Consider the following 13339-nt stretch of genomic DNA (forward strand, 5'->3'; position numbering starts at 1 on the left):
GTTTAGCATTTTATAACCATAGATAACATTTATTACTGTATAGTTAAGCATTTTATATCTGTATCATTGACTTATAGAATAAATACAAGACAACAATTATATTAAACAATCATTTATAATATGTATGCTAAATAATTGAAGTTTCTCTTCTTATGTCAAAACACCATACAAAAAAAAAACATTTGTTCAAGTACAATAATTATTTCCCTTTGAATTTCTATGATCCAACTGAAGATGTATGAATTGTAAAAAAAAAAAAAATTGTAAAAAACAGTTAATTACAACAGACATCAGAACAGGCAAACAGCCATGCTAACATATGCTACAACAGAGGAAACTATGTACTAAACTGTCTGTTAGAGAAAGAATGAAAGCACTTCACATTGTGTATAATTTCATACAGCAATTTACTTTACTTATTTATCTCTAAGATAAATTTATAATGAAGCATCTTTTTGTGTGAAAGTAGACAGACAGACAGGTTAATATATTCTTATATAATGTATGGGAAATGATGCTCATACATGTATATATTAACCAGTATAATATAAAGTATAAAAGTCACCAAAAATGTAATGCATTGATGTCATAACTATATGAATACATCTTAAACCCTATGTAACATGATAGCTTACAAAGTTTATTATATTAAACAGGAAGAAGTGTCCCTATATAACATATATGAAATATTTCAATGACTAAAAACTGATGTATTTTATATGTAAAATTCAATCTTTTATGTCTATCAATTTATGAGTTTCAAAGAAAACAGCCTTTTCTAAATCCCTGTAATTGCAAAAAACTCATTATAAGAATCTTTAAAGTTCAGTATGTTGTCTTTTGAGAATTTCACTTTTATGAAAAACAAATAAAACATAAACTTATACAATTCCGTCAATTAACAGCTTGAGAAATTTAGTACCTTTGGATATTTAATTTAGCCCAAATAACATTTTATATAATTTTCGATTGACATAATCCCAGCATCTTTAAGGTGCCACTGATCACTGTTGCATTATATTTGATCTTGATCACTCTTTCAGTATTTTTGATCTTGATAACTGTTTCAGTATAACTTATTCAGTATAATTAACCGTTATAACTGTTTTGGTATATTTATCTTGATCACTGTTTCAGTATATCTGATTGTCATCACTGTTACAGTATATCTGATCTTGATCACTGTTACACTGTATATCTGATCTTGATCACTGTTACAGTATATCTGATCTTGATCACTGTTACAGTATATCTGATCTTGATCACTGTTACAGTATATCTGATCTTGATCACTGTTACAGTATTTCTGATCTTGATCACTGTTACAGTATATCTGATCTTGATCACTGTTACACTGTATATCTGATCTTGATCACTATTACAGTATATCTGATCTTGCTCACTGTTACAGTATATCTGATCTTGATCACTGCTTCAGTATATTTGATCTTGATCACTGTTTCAGTGTATCTGATCATGATTTAACTGTTACAGTATATCTGATCTTGATCACTGTTTCAGTATATCTGATCTTGATCACTGTTACACTGTTTATCTGATCATGATCACTGTTACAGTATATCTGATCTTGATCACTGTTACAGTATATCTGATCTTGATCACTGTTACAGTATATCTGATCTTGATCACTGTTACAGTATATCTGATCTTGATCACTGTTTCAGTATATCTGATCTTGATCACTGTTTCAGTATATCTGATCTTGATCACTGTTACAGTATATCTGATCTTGATCACTGTTACAGTATATCTGATCTTGATCACTGTTACAGTATATCTGATCTTGATCACTGTTATTTCAGTATATCTGATCTTCTTGATCACTGTTTCAGTATATCTGATCTTGATCACTAATACAGTATATCTGATCATGATCACTGTTTCAGTATATCTGATTTTGATCACTGTTTCAGTATATCTGATCTTGATCACTGTTACACTGTATATCTGATCATGATCACTGTTACAGTATATCTGATCTTGATCACTGTTATACTGTATATCTGATCTTGATCACTATTACAGTATATCTGATCTTGCTCACTGTTACAGTATATCTGATCTTGATCACTGTTTCAGTATATCTGATCTTGATCACTGTTTCAGTATATCTGATCTTGATCACTAATACAGTATATCTGATCATGATCACTGTTTGAGTATATCTGATCTTGATCACTGTTTCAGTATATCTGATCTTGATCACTAATACAGTATATCTGATCATGATCACTGTTTCAGTATATCTGATCTTGATCACTGTTTCAGTATATTTGATCTTGATCACTGTTTCAGTATATTTGATCTTGATTACTGTTACAGTATATCTGATCTTGATCACTGTTTCAGTATATCTGATCTTGATTTAACTGTTACTGTATATCTGATCTTGATTACTGTTTCAGTATATTGGATAATGATTACTAAGTTAAGTAATATTTATCTTGATTATGTTCCTCTGACAGATTTTGGGTACAAAATACAACAATCACTTTTTGAGAATTACTTTTATTCAATTTTCAGATGTAAAATGAGTTAGTTCAACTGACAGTACCTTCCCAAATATTTATGCAACTTATATATATAGATTACTAATATTTACAATAAATCTTTAAGTAATTTAGTATCTCTATGGTGCTTTAGATTCATTTTTGCTAAACCTTGACAATTTCATCTTTTATCAAGGGATAAACGGTGGCTGGAATTCTGACTCCTCGATCAACTCTTAAAGGCAACGCCTCTGGCACAAGGGGGATCATTTAGGATGTTTTATTTTATATAAATGCTCATGACTGTAAAGCTGTTTACTGTACTAACACTAGCTACATATATTAATTAGGCTATCAAGTGCTCAATAGCTGTAATAAAAATCTGCAAAATGTTAATAATATTTCTCGGACTTAATTATCATTTTTGTTATGTTTGTCTGTAAATCAAAATATATTGTCATTTATGAGTTAAGGTCAGTATCCGCAGGGTTATTGTGTCCAAGTATAAAGTCAATCCATTACTAAATTGATAAAAATGATGGCCGATGTTAAAAGTTTCTGGACAGCATGACAACCAGAATGCAGCAAACGCTCACATTTTTTTCCACAAAAAGTCGAGTTATTAAATATCACAAAATGACATCCAAGCTGATATCAAAAAATCTTCATGATTGATTTATTTATCTATCTATTTATTATTCTTCATGATTTATTTATCTATCTATTTATACAGCTTCCCACTCATTTCATTCCTTTCATAGGTTAAATATAATAATTTTATATCAAATATTGAACATTCTGAAATACCATTTCTGACATTTGTAGAGTAATCATAGATCTAATATATTCTATAAACAATGTGTGATAAAACGAATCAATAACTTGAAAGCCTGTTGTCTTACAGGATAGTCAATAACAAAATCATAAAACAGGCCAGCTCAATAAAATCTACCTTTATCAATAGTCAGCCTGCTGTACTGTCATGTAAATCATACATGGGTACATTTCTTGGAAAAATACTCTCTCAGTCCATTTTTAAACAAACAGTCAGTAGCTGGTTAACTGTTTATGTAATAAGTGCACTTCTAGAAAAACTTTTTTGCAAATTATAGTCACAGACAAAAGTATGTCGCAACAAGCAAATCTCTTAATTTGATATCCTCAATGGAACAGAATATAATGCCACCTGATGCAAACTTCTTTTTATAAACCTCTGAATAGAGGTGAAATTTAATTTGAATAGTTTATGTATTATGATACAAAGCCCAACCAGTTTAGCAATGGACAAGCAAATCTAAATGTCCTTTTGAGACAAAATGACATTAAAATATTACTGACATTAAGAAATATCATTTGGTCATCCATTTAAAATATTGTTATTTCGGTGCAGTAATGGGTTAACTCCTTGTATACCTTAATAGGAGTTAACCTGTTACTGCACAAAGGTTAAAATATGTTATTGTAATAAGTACAATTTTAAGAGCCAAGTTTAGTGAAAACTCAAATGTTATTGTAATGTATAAACACAGGTCAAGAAATTATTCTATTAGCTAGAACTTTTTGAATGTTAAGTTTGAACAGAATCCAGCATTTCCTACCCATTGGTTGCTATAGTAACCCTATTTCTTCGAAAATAGAATAATGTGCATAACCTCAATATTGCCATCTACGGTATCTATGTTCAAGTTTAATGAAAATATTCTTTTGTTTCTACAGCATCGACATTTCTTGACACAGGAAGATATTGCCATCTATCAATGTTTCATGTTTCATAAATATATTCTTTAGTTGCTATTGCAACCAGTACATTTCTCAATAAAGGCAAAATCTTCATATTGCCATCTATATGTGTTTCAAATGTCGTAAAAAAATACTTTGTTGCTACAGCTACCACTTTTCTCCACAATGTGCTCAATCTCCATATTGCCATCTATCCATGTTTAAGTTTCATAAAATATTCTTTTGTTCCTATAGCAACCAAATGAAGAAAATAAAATAATGTGCATAATCTACATAATTATACTTGTACAGAAAATTCAATTAGGATAACCACCTGCTACACCACCTGGTTTGATAAAGAGGAAATTCCATCTTAGACACTAAATATTTAACACAAATTAAAATCTGAATAACTGATTCAAAGACTGTGATATGAATTGAATAATACAATAATCACATTACTATCCTCAGAGCTTGGAATTAAGAAAAGGGGCAAAACTCAGTAAAAAGTCAACTTCGAGTTCATGGGACCAGGCCAGGACTTTGTGCAATAACTCAGGTACTTCAACAAGAAACAGGGTAGAACCACTGACATTCTGTAAGATAGCTGGAGCTTCTTCTCACATGAAAGAATCCAAAGTCCCTGGCAGGATTCGAACCTCATTAGTGTGGTGCAAACTGCTTGAAGTCAACAACCTTAACCACTCGGTCCATGGATGCCCCTAGAGTGTTCTTGAAAAACAGCTAAGCTCTTGGCCATAATTATAGTTACAGGCAATTGCACATAGTTACTCAAAAGCTTTTTCTAAAGAATAAAAAGTTTCATCCTTTTATTTATTTTCTTAATAAACAGATACATAAATAGTTTTAAGTTAGTGCATGTTACAAAAGTGATCTTTAAACTAGACTATTTTTAACCCTTAGTATAATAGGGGAAATGAGAGTTATATAACTTTTGAACAGATCCAGTCCAGTCAAAGCTACATGGCAAATATTTTAGCTCTATTATAAGTCCATGTTTCACACAAGAAGATTAAGATAACTCTTAAATTTTTATAAGATTAAGTTAACTAAGTGATAATGGAAGTATTGATATGATACTGATCCATTGGTTTAACAGATGATGTTTAAAGTAAAGTGTGAAGGGAAGAAAGACATAATTGAGTGACCACAATAATCGAGACCTTAAGAGAACATAATTATGTGCTCTGGATATAAAATCTAACACATCAAATTATAAGTTCCAAGAAAGATCATTCATGATTTTTTTATAACCCAGAATAAACAAGCAATTATCATAGTATTGCAAGCAATCCATAAGTCCCCTACCGGTAAGAGCCCAAGCAACATTCTGAAGGGCCATTCACTTAGGTTCCTATTTTAAGTAAATTTGTTGAAAAAGTTCTTTAAAAATGATCACAGGAAACAGTTTTTATGTACAGACAGACAGACTGAAGGACACTCTAAAGTTATTTTTTAAACATCCCTGTTATCAAAATATAACATTTTTAAAATCCTATCATGATTGAAGAAGTTGGAGTAAAAATTACCAATTTCTCAAGTCTGAGTTCAAAAGGGGCATAATTCTTGAAATAGTCTTGCTAGAGTATTGAACACTCACAAATGTTGAATGACAATAAGAAACATTTATATGAAGTTTGAAGTAGATACATTCAGAAAAAGAAGTTATTAAAAAAGACAATGTTTTTTTCATGAAAATTTTAAGTTCAAGGGAGGTAATTCTGATAAATTTTGTACTAGAGTTGTAAACCTTGCCACATATGATGTGGTTGATGACAAGCAACTTATATTTAAAGTTTGAAGAAAATACCTTAAGAAATAAAGAACTTATAGTGAAAAAACTTAAAAACTAGAATAAGAAATCTTGAAATTCAGTCTATTTGTTGCCATAGCAACCAGAATTTTCAACATAGGAAGATAAGAAAAGGATGTGCATAATTTCCATACTGCCATCTACCCATATGTCAAGTTTCATAAACATATTTTCAGTACTTTTTGTGTTATCACTGGATCCAGGTTATGAGTAAAATTTGCCATATTTTCAGTCTATTTGTTGCCATAGCAACCAGAATTTTCAACAAAGGAAGAAAAGAAAAAGACGTGCATAATCTCCATACTGCCATCTATCCATATATCAAGTTTCATAAAAATATTTTCAGTACTTTTTGCGTTATCGCGGGATCCACTCTGTAATATAGGCCCACATTTGCCAGAAATTCCCTAGTAGAAGATAACTGTTCATCTAAATTACTGCTCTGCAGGATATCTTATTATAACCCTGGCGTGAACTATAAACTGTCCATGGTGCATTATCGATACAACTCTTATCAGAAACATTATGGCCATTTACCAGTGGTCAGTGTGGATTGATTTCACCTCAACATTAGACAAGAAAAGCATTGATGCAAAGCATCAAAGGGCGTCCAAGCAGGAAATGCAGAAAGTGAAGATGAACTAGTAGACATATGATGACAAGATATTCTAATAAACTTTTCAATGGTTAATTGGTTTTTACCAGAATTAACGGATGAAAGACATTGTTCATTATGAACTTTGATTGGCATGCTAGAGATTAGAATATTACTTGTTATTTCTTTATGATCGTGATTATTAATAGCAACGGATATACATGTATACAATCATTTATAATCCATATGTGTAACGCATGATCAACACCACACTTGTGGAATTGTCTCTTATTATGTTATCGCTATTAGCGACGACCCCTCTTAAGGTATCTGTTCACACTTAGTAAAAATATGACACTGGTTATATGACTATGTTGATCATGTTAAGCATAATTGTTTATTATACAATAATTGTAATATCTATTTTAATATAAAAAAATACAGATTTTATGAATATTGTTTTCCTCTCTTTTTTGTTTGTATTAGTATTTATGTAAACAGAAGTACCATCATTAGTTTCTGGTTTGGGCTTATCAGATGGAAATGGGATATTAATTGCCCCCCATGCTGTGAATCAGCCACACTGACCACTTAATGTCTTCATGGTAATTCTGTAAATAACAGTACTGGCCAGATCAGTAGTGATCAGATTTTTGGGTCTATGGTCTCGTCTGGGATCCAGTTTATGTGTAAAATTTGTCATATTTTCAGTCTATTTGTTGCCATAGCAACCAGAATTTTCAACATAGGAAGAAAAGAAAAAGACGTTCATAATCTCCATACTGCCATCTATCCATATATCAAGTTTCATTAAAATATTTTCAGTACTTTTTGTGTTATCGCGGGATCCAGTTTTGTGGACGGACGGACTGACGGACGGACAGACGGACGGACTGACAGACGGACGGAGGGTAAACCTAAAGTCCCCTCCGGTAAACCGGTAGGGGACTAAAAACCCTTTAGTCATATGTTGACAGGAATCAGAAATTGAAGGCAGATTCTAAGAAAAACACTGTAATTATAGTTGGACCAGGTATATAAAAGAAACTTCATAAACTTTGTAAGGCTGATAGACAGGAACCACTGATGTGAGATAGATCAAACAACATTAATTAACATTAGACATGAGAAATTAAAAGTTGACAAACCTGTTCCATATACACAATCAAGTTTTTTCCTGCAAGCCACACAAAACTGTTTTCTCTATCCTAGGAAACTGACATCTTGAATGAGGAATCATGGGTAACAAGAATTATAATCAAAAGTCAGCAGGTGTAAACTCTGAAAAATATGAAAAGGATATTTTAACATTTTTACCCTGTTGGACCTAAAAAGTGATTAGCATTTGTCACAAGTATAGAGCCAGACCAGTCTGTCTGACCAACTTCAAACTGATGATGCACATTTCCAAATAATTGGAAGTTGGATAAATTAATGTTAATTTTGTGTAAGATGTTTGTACAAGAAGTTTGTGTAAAGATACTGTGTAAATTAGAGATTTGTGTTGCAAGTTTGTGTAAATCAAAGATTGTTTTGGAAGTTTTTGTAAATTAAGGATTTGTGTAAGATCAGTTTGTGTAAAAAAAAGCAGAATTATGTCTGAAGTTTATGTAAATTAAAAATTTGTCTTAGAAGTGTAACAAAAAAAGATTTGTGTCGAAAGTCTGTATAAATTAAGAATTTGTGTCAGACGTTTGTGTAAATTAAAAATTTGTGTAAGAAGTTTGTGTAAAAAAGACTGACTCATCTGTTTTGGAAGTTTGGGTAAAAAGATCTTTTTGTCAAAGGTTGTGTAAATGAAGGATATGTGTAAGAAATATGTGTTAAAAAATTGTGTGAGAAGTTTGTGTAAATTAAAGATATGTGTTGGAAGTTTGTGTAAATTACTTTTTGTGTCCAAAGTTAGTGTAAATTAAAAGTTTGAGTGAAAAGTTTGTAAGAAGTTTGTGAAAGAAATTTGTGTTAATAGAAGTTAAAATGTGAAAGAAGTTTAAATTGACATTTTATTTGGCTGTTAATTCATGGAAGTCTGTAATAAAATTTAAATTACGTCAAAGGTGTTAATAGGTTAACAGAAACCATGGTGATAATAGAATCCTTATAAAAAAGTGACGATATCCCCCAAAGAATGTTTTATATTTAACAAATAACATGAACAAATAGATCACATAAAATATGAACTTCAACTTGGCCAATTCTATTGTGAAAACTACATTTTCCTAGTTTAGAACAAAATCAATTCAGATTCTTATTAGTGTCATAACAACCTTAATAACCATACTACAAGATATGATCATTTTCATGTAAAATACATGCACAGACATATAATAAACAAGACTCACCGGCTGCCAAAAAAGTTAAGTGACAACATATTATATCTGTCATGCAAGCAACATTATCAAGATTTTCATGAAGAAAGAAAACTAATGCACTTATTACACAGATGAAATATTCCTGCACAGATCTCAATAACAAAATTCACAATCTTTTTATAACATTCTATATTTAATATTTTCCAATACTTGATAAATTCTTTCCTATGTAATGACATCAGACATTGGAAAGTCAATGATATTTAGCACACTTGAGGCTTGTTACAATAAACTAGAACACACCGACTAAAGTGTACATTATTATGATGTATTCCACTGGCTGGAAGTATCAAAGGAGAAATTCTCACTTGCCAAATGATTTTCATTACTACTTCTATTCAACTTGCATAAAATTTCTCATACAGGGAAACAGAATTACACAACAACATAGAAATTTGAAGTTAGCTTGAAACTGGAAAATGATACTCCTGAGGAACTATTTGGAAACTTAAATTCAATGGTTAAAACTTCAATAATAAAACATGTTGATTTGAAAAATTAAAACACTTCAAACTGATTTTATATATAATTGAAAATTGACAAAATGAAAGCTTGTCACTTCTTGCACAATATGAAAGTTTGACACTTCTTGCACAATATGGAAACTTGGCACTGGAAGTTTGACACTTCTTGCACAATATGGAAGTTTGTCACTTCTTGCACAATATGGAAACTTGGCACTGGAAGTTTGACACTTCTTGCACAATATGAAAGTTTGACACTTTTTGCACAATATGGAAACTTGGCACTGGAAGGACAAAATGGAAGTTTGACACTAGTTGGAGAATATAGAAACTTGTACTTGAAGTACAATATGGAAGTTTGACACTGGTTGAACGATATAGAAACTTGGAACTGGAAGGAAAAAATGAAAACTTGACAGTTGTTGGACAATATTGAACTTTGACACTTGTTGGACAGTATGGAAACTTGACACTAGAAGAACAATATGAAAACTTAATAAGATTGGTTGACAATATGAAAGCCCATCATCAACAATGATGATACAATTCTATAGCTGCATGTTATCTTAAAATTTGAAGATGAATGGTGATTTAAAATCTTAATTATCAATCCAAAACATGCATACAGGAACTTGAAAAGAAAGATCAACGTTGTATCAAAATTTTTACATCTTAAATATCAGGAAAGAAATAAAAAATATTCTAGATAACAAAACTTTGCCAGGGCAAATTATCAGGAGCATCTCGGTAATGTAAACAAAAACAACATTGTGTAATTAATTTTTCCTGGAGAATTTCAGCAGAAATCATCCTGTCATGTAATGCATAGGCATACAATCTGTAGCTTGCAATTCCTCAGACTTTACCATTATCCTGATTGACATAATGAAATATTGATGAACAAACTTAATACTGCCAAGTATAGAGTGTTTGTGTGCTGTAAAGCTGATATAACAGTTTACTTGACACAGATTACGTTATAAAATGGCTTTTATAGGGTTTTTTTATTGTTTTTTTTTTTTATTTATTTTTTTTTTTTTGTACTAAAACATTTAATATCTTAAATACATTTGAAATGAATTTAATGTGTGTCCTAAGATAAATTTTATCCCGAACTTAAAGGCAAACAAGGTTTTCCCCATTTAATCCCAGGGTACAAACTGTGACCGATATTATCTTCATGGTGCACTAAAAAGTAATCAGTGTGTTGCAGTAATTGCAGTCAATATATTTACCAACCTCATGAATACTATTAAATTTTTGTAACTTGTAGCTGGCACCCCCCTCCCTACCATGCCCAGGATTAGATGGAGAAAACTCATATTTGCCGAGTTCCCGAATATCTTAAATGTTGTCTTGATGCATTGATTATAACATGTCAGTAAGGTTTATAGTCACACGGTAACATGTTAGAATTAATAAGTTCACAATGTTCTGAAAGCAGACAGGTCTTGTGGTAAGCTGCCAATCTGAAAGGCTCAAAAATGTGACTGGTATTTGAGACACTTGCAAACAACTGTCAAATGATGCTGGATAATTGCCATTTGTCATACACAATGTGCAAGAGGTGTAGGACTTTTCCAACTTTGAAGAACTCGTTCAACGTCAAAAAGCCCATCAACATAAAATTTAAAATTCTTAAATAATTTGAAATTCTTAAATAATTATATCAAATGAAAAACTGCAAAAGATTGTAAAGAAATATACTCAGAATCAAATTGAAAATTGATTTGTTTGCACAATTTTTAGCTCAGTTTGAGTAAAAAGACATAACAGGGCTTGTCTTTTTTGGTTGTTTTGCACAATTTAATAAAATTAATTATTTTGGGAAAATGGAGAGAGGGTCTCAATGATCTGAAATTTTTAACACAAGTTATCAGTCCAGAGTCCTGTATCAAATGGCATGCTCACTTTTTAATCACTTCACACTAAAAAACCCTACATTAAGTGGTTTAACAGAGTAAACCACTACTTAACAATAATTTGAAAATTTTATTTATCATAAAGTCATAAACAATTGAGATGAAAACTGTCAGACATTTTTCCATTTTAAAATGCAACATCATTAACTGTAAACAGTTGTAAAAGACTGTAAAAAATCACATCAGCTCAAGTTATCTTTAGACACACACATGGAATCAACATGAGAGGGGCTAAATTATAGATGTTAAATCAGATAATGTCACTTATTTCTGATAGAATGGCATATCACTGACAACTTTGTAAAGCTGTAAACTTCATAAATTTGTATTTTTGCAAATCAGCATTTCAAATACAAGTGTATTTAAGATTCATATATACATTATATATGGTAGGATCAAATGTCTTTAATCATGATCTGTCTTATGACAGATGGCATAAAAAGAAAGTTACCTTAATCAATATGCCCTGTTTACAACACTATAGAACAGGAATGAAAGTTTTAAATGTCCTGTAAGCAACAAAGTTTAAGGTTATCATAATCTACTAAAATGCTTTCCCCACTAAAATATTTCTAACATATCATAATAAATTGGTCATTTCTGGTACATTATTTTTCACAATCTTTGATAATTTTCAATTGTTTATAAACAGAATTGAGTGCATTATTGCCACTAAGGATGAGTGATTGTAAATAATCGTAAGCCCAAAAATTTGAAAAAATAATGTTCCGGAAATAACTGTTTTGCTATGATATTGGCCAATGTTAGATTTTTTTGGGCATGAAAGCATTACAGTTAGACTACCTATAATGTCCTGTTTACATAACTTAAACATCATACACGTGAACATAAAAAGTCTATGGAAATTAAGACAATTTAATGTTCTATAAGTAAGCATATACCTGAGGAAAGAAAGTTTAATGTCCTGTTTACATTACTCCAGCATACACTTACCTAACTATGGAAAGACAGTTTAATGTTCTATAAGTAAGCATATACCTGTCAGGAAAGAAAGTTTAAAAGTCCTGCCTACATAACTCCAGCACACACTTATCTAACTATGGAAAGACAGTTTATGTTCTATAAGCAAGCATATACCTGGCAGGGGCGTACCTCGGCTTATTATGAGTGTACGCGAGTGCCGGTTTTTGGCCGAAGGATCGCCAGAGACTTATATATCAAATTAAGCTATGTGCTATAACTAAGGATTTAGGGGATATTTAAGCTAATTGTACTACTATTGTTTTTATCTATAGTCATGAAAATAACATCAGGTACATATATTGAATGTAAGAGAAATAGCACGAAGTCTAACGTGTACACTGTTTTAAATAATTCAAAAGTTATTTGCTTTTAGAAAAACAAAGCATAGCCAGGTTTCTCTCTTGTAAAAAAGATGGGTTTTATTTCCTTTTGTAACAAGTTTAGTTTTTTTCTTTGTAATTTGTCTTTTGTTTCACCATAACATAGCGTGAGGTATAATCAAGGAAATATGCTTTCAAAATGATCTGTATGACTCTAATAAAAACACAACAGCTTAAATGTTTAGTGTAACGAAAAGTTATCGTATTCATAGCTAAAATGTACTAGTAGTATCGCACGATCATTTAAGCTTCCTTAAAATATCTGATAATGCGTATTATGTCAATGTTGTAGACAATAAATATTGTCTCTAACATTTTTGTTCTCAACTCTAGTCTTTCAATTTCCATTCGAAATATTTAAGTTATTTCATTAATATGAAGTTAAAAGTTGGTATAAACAGACTCGCCAATTTGTTATCTAAAGTCGGCGAAAATATACAGACATACGCCACTGCGGGCGTCGTTCATTGACGTTACGTCACTTCCATTGTTTTGTTTTGATATACTCGTATTTGTATGTAAAATAAATGCTGCTGAAGAAGGCCGCAAGGCCGAAAGC

At 31.0% G+C, this 13339-nt stretch overlaps 1 protein-coding gene across 3 annotated transcripts in view; it reads right to left on the reverse strand.

Moving 5' to 3' along the window:
• The window catches only part of LOC132745441 (cAMP-dependent protein kinase inhibitor alpha-like), a 56967-nt gene that overhangs the window by 12610 nt on the left and 31018 nt on the right, over positions 1 to 13339 (reverse strand). Inside the window, exons 1-2 of one of the 3 annotated variants that reach the window (XM_060734358.1) lie at positions 9001 to 9147; positions 7807 to 7939 (exon numbers count right to left, since the gene is read on the reverse strand). The exons of 1 other annotated variant lie outside the window; for it this stretch is intronic. In XM_060734358.1, the coding sequence (XP_060590341.1) occupies positions 7807 to 7815 (9 nt within the window). In that variant the 5' untranslated portion in view covers positions 7816 to 7939; positions 9001 to 9147. Of the gene's footprint in view, positions 1 to 7806; positions 7940 to 9000; positions 9148 to 13339 lie in introns of those variants that run through there. One more of the 3 variants, XM_060734357.1, reaches the window with a different exon arrangement.

Source organism: Ruditapes philippinarum, unplaced genomic scaffold (genome assembly GCF_026571515.1).
Source record: "Ruditapes philippinarum isolate M1 unplaced genomic scaffold, ASM2657151v2 ctg2043_1_1_1_1, whole genome shotgun sequence".
In the NCBI taxonomy this organism is placed as follows: domain Eukaryota; kingdom Metazoa; phylum Mollusca; class Bivalvia; order Venerida; family Veneridae; genus Ruditapes; species Ruditapes philippinarum.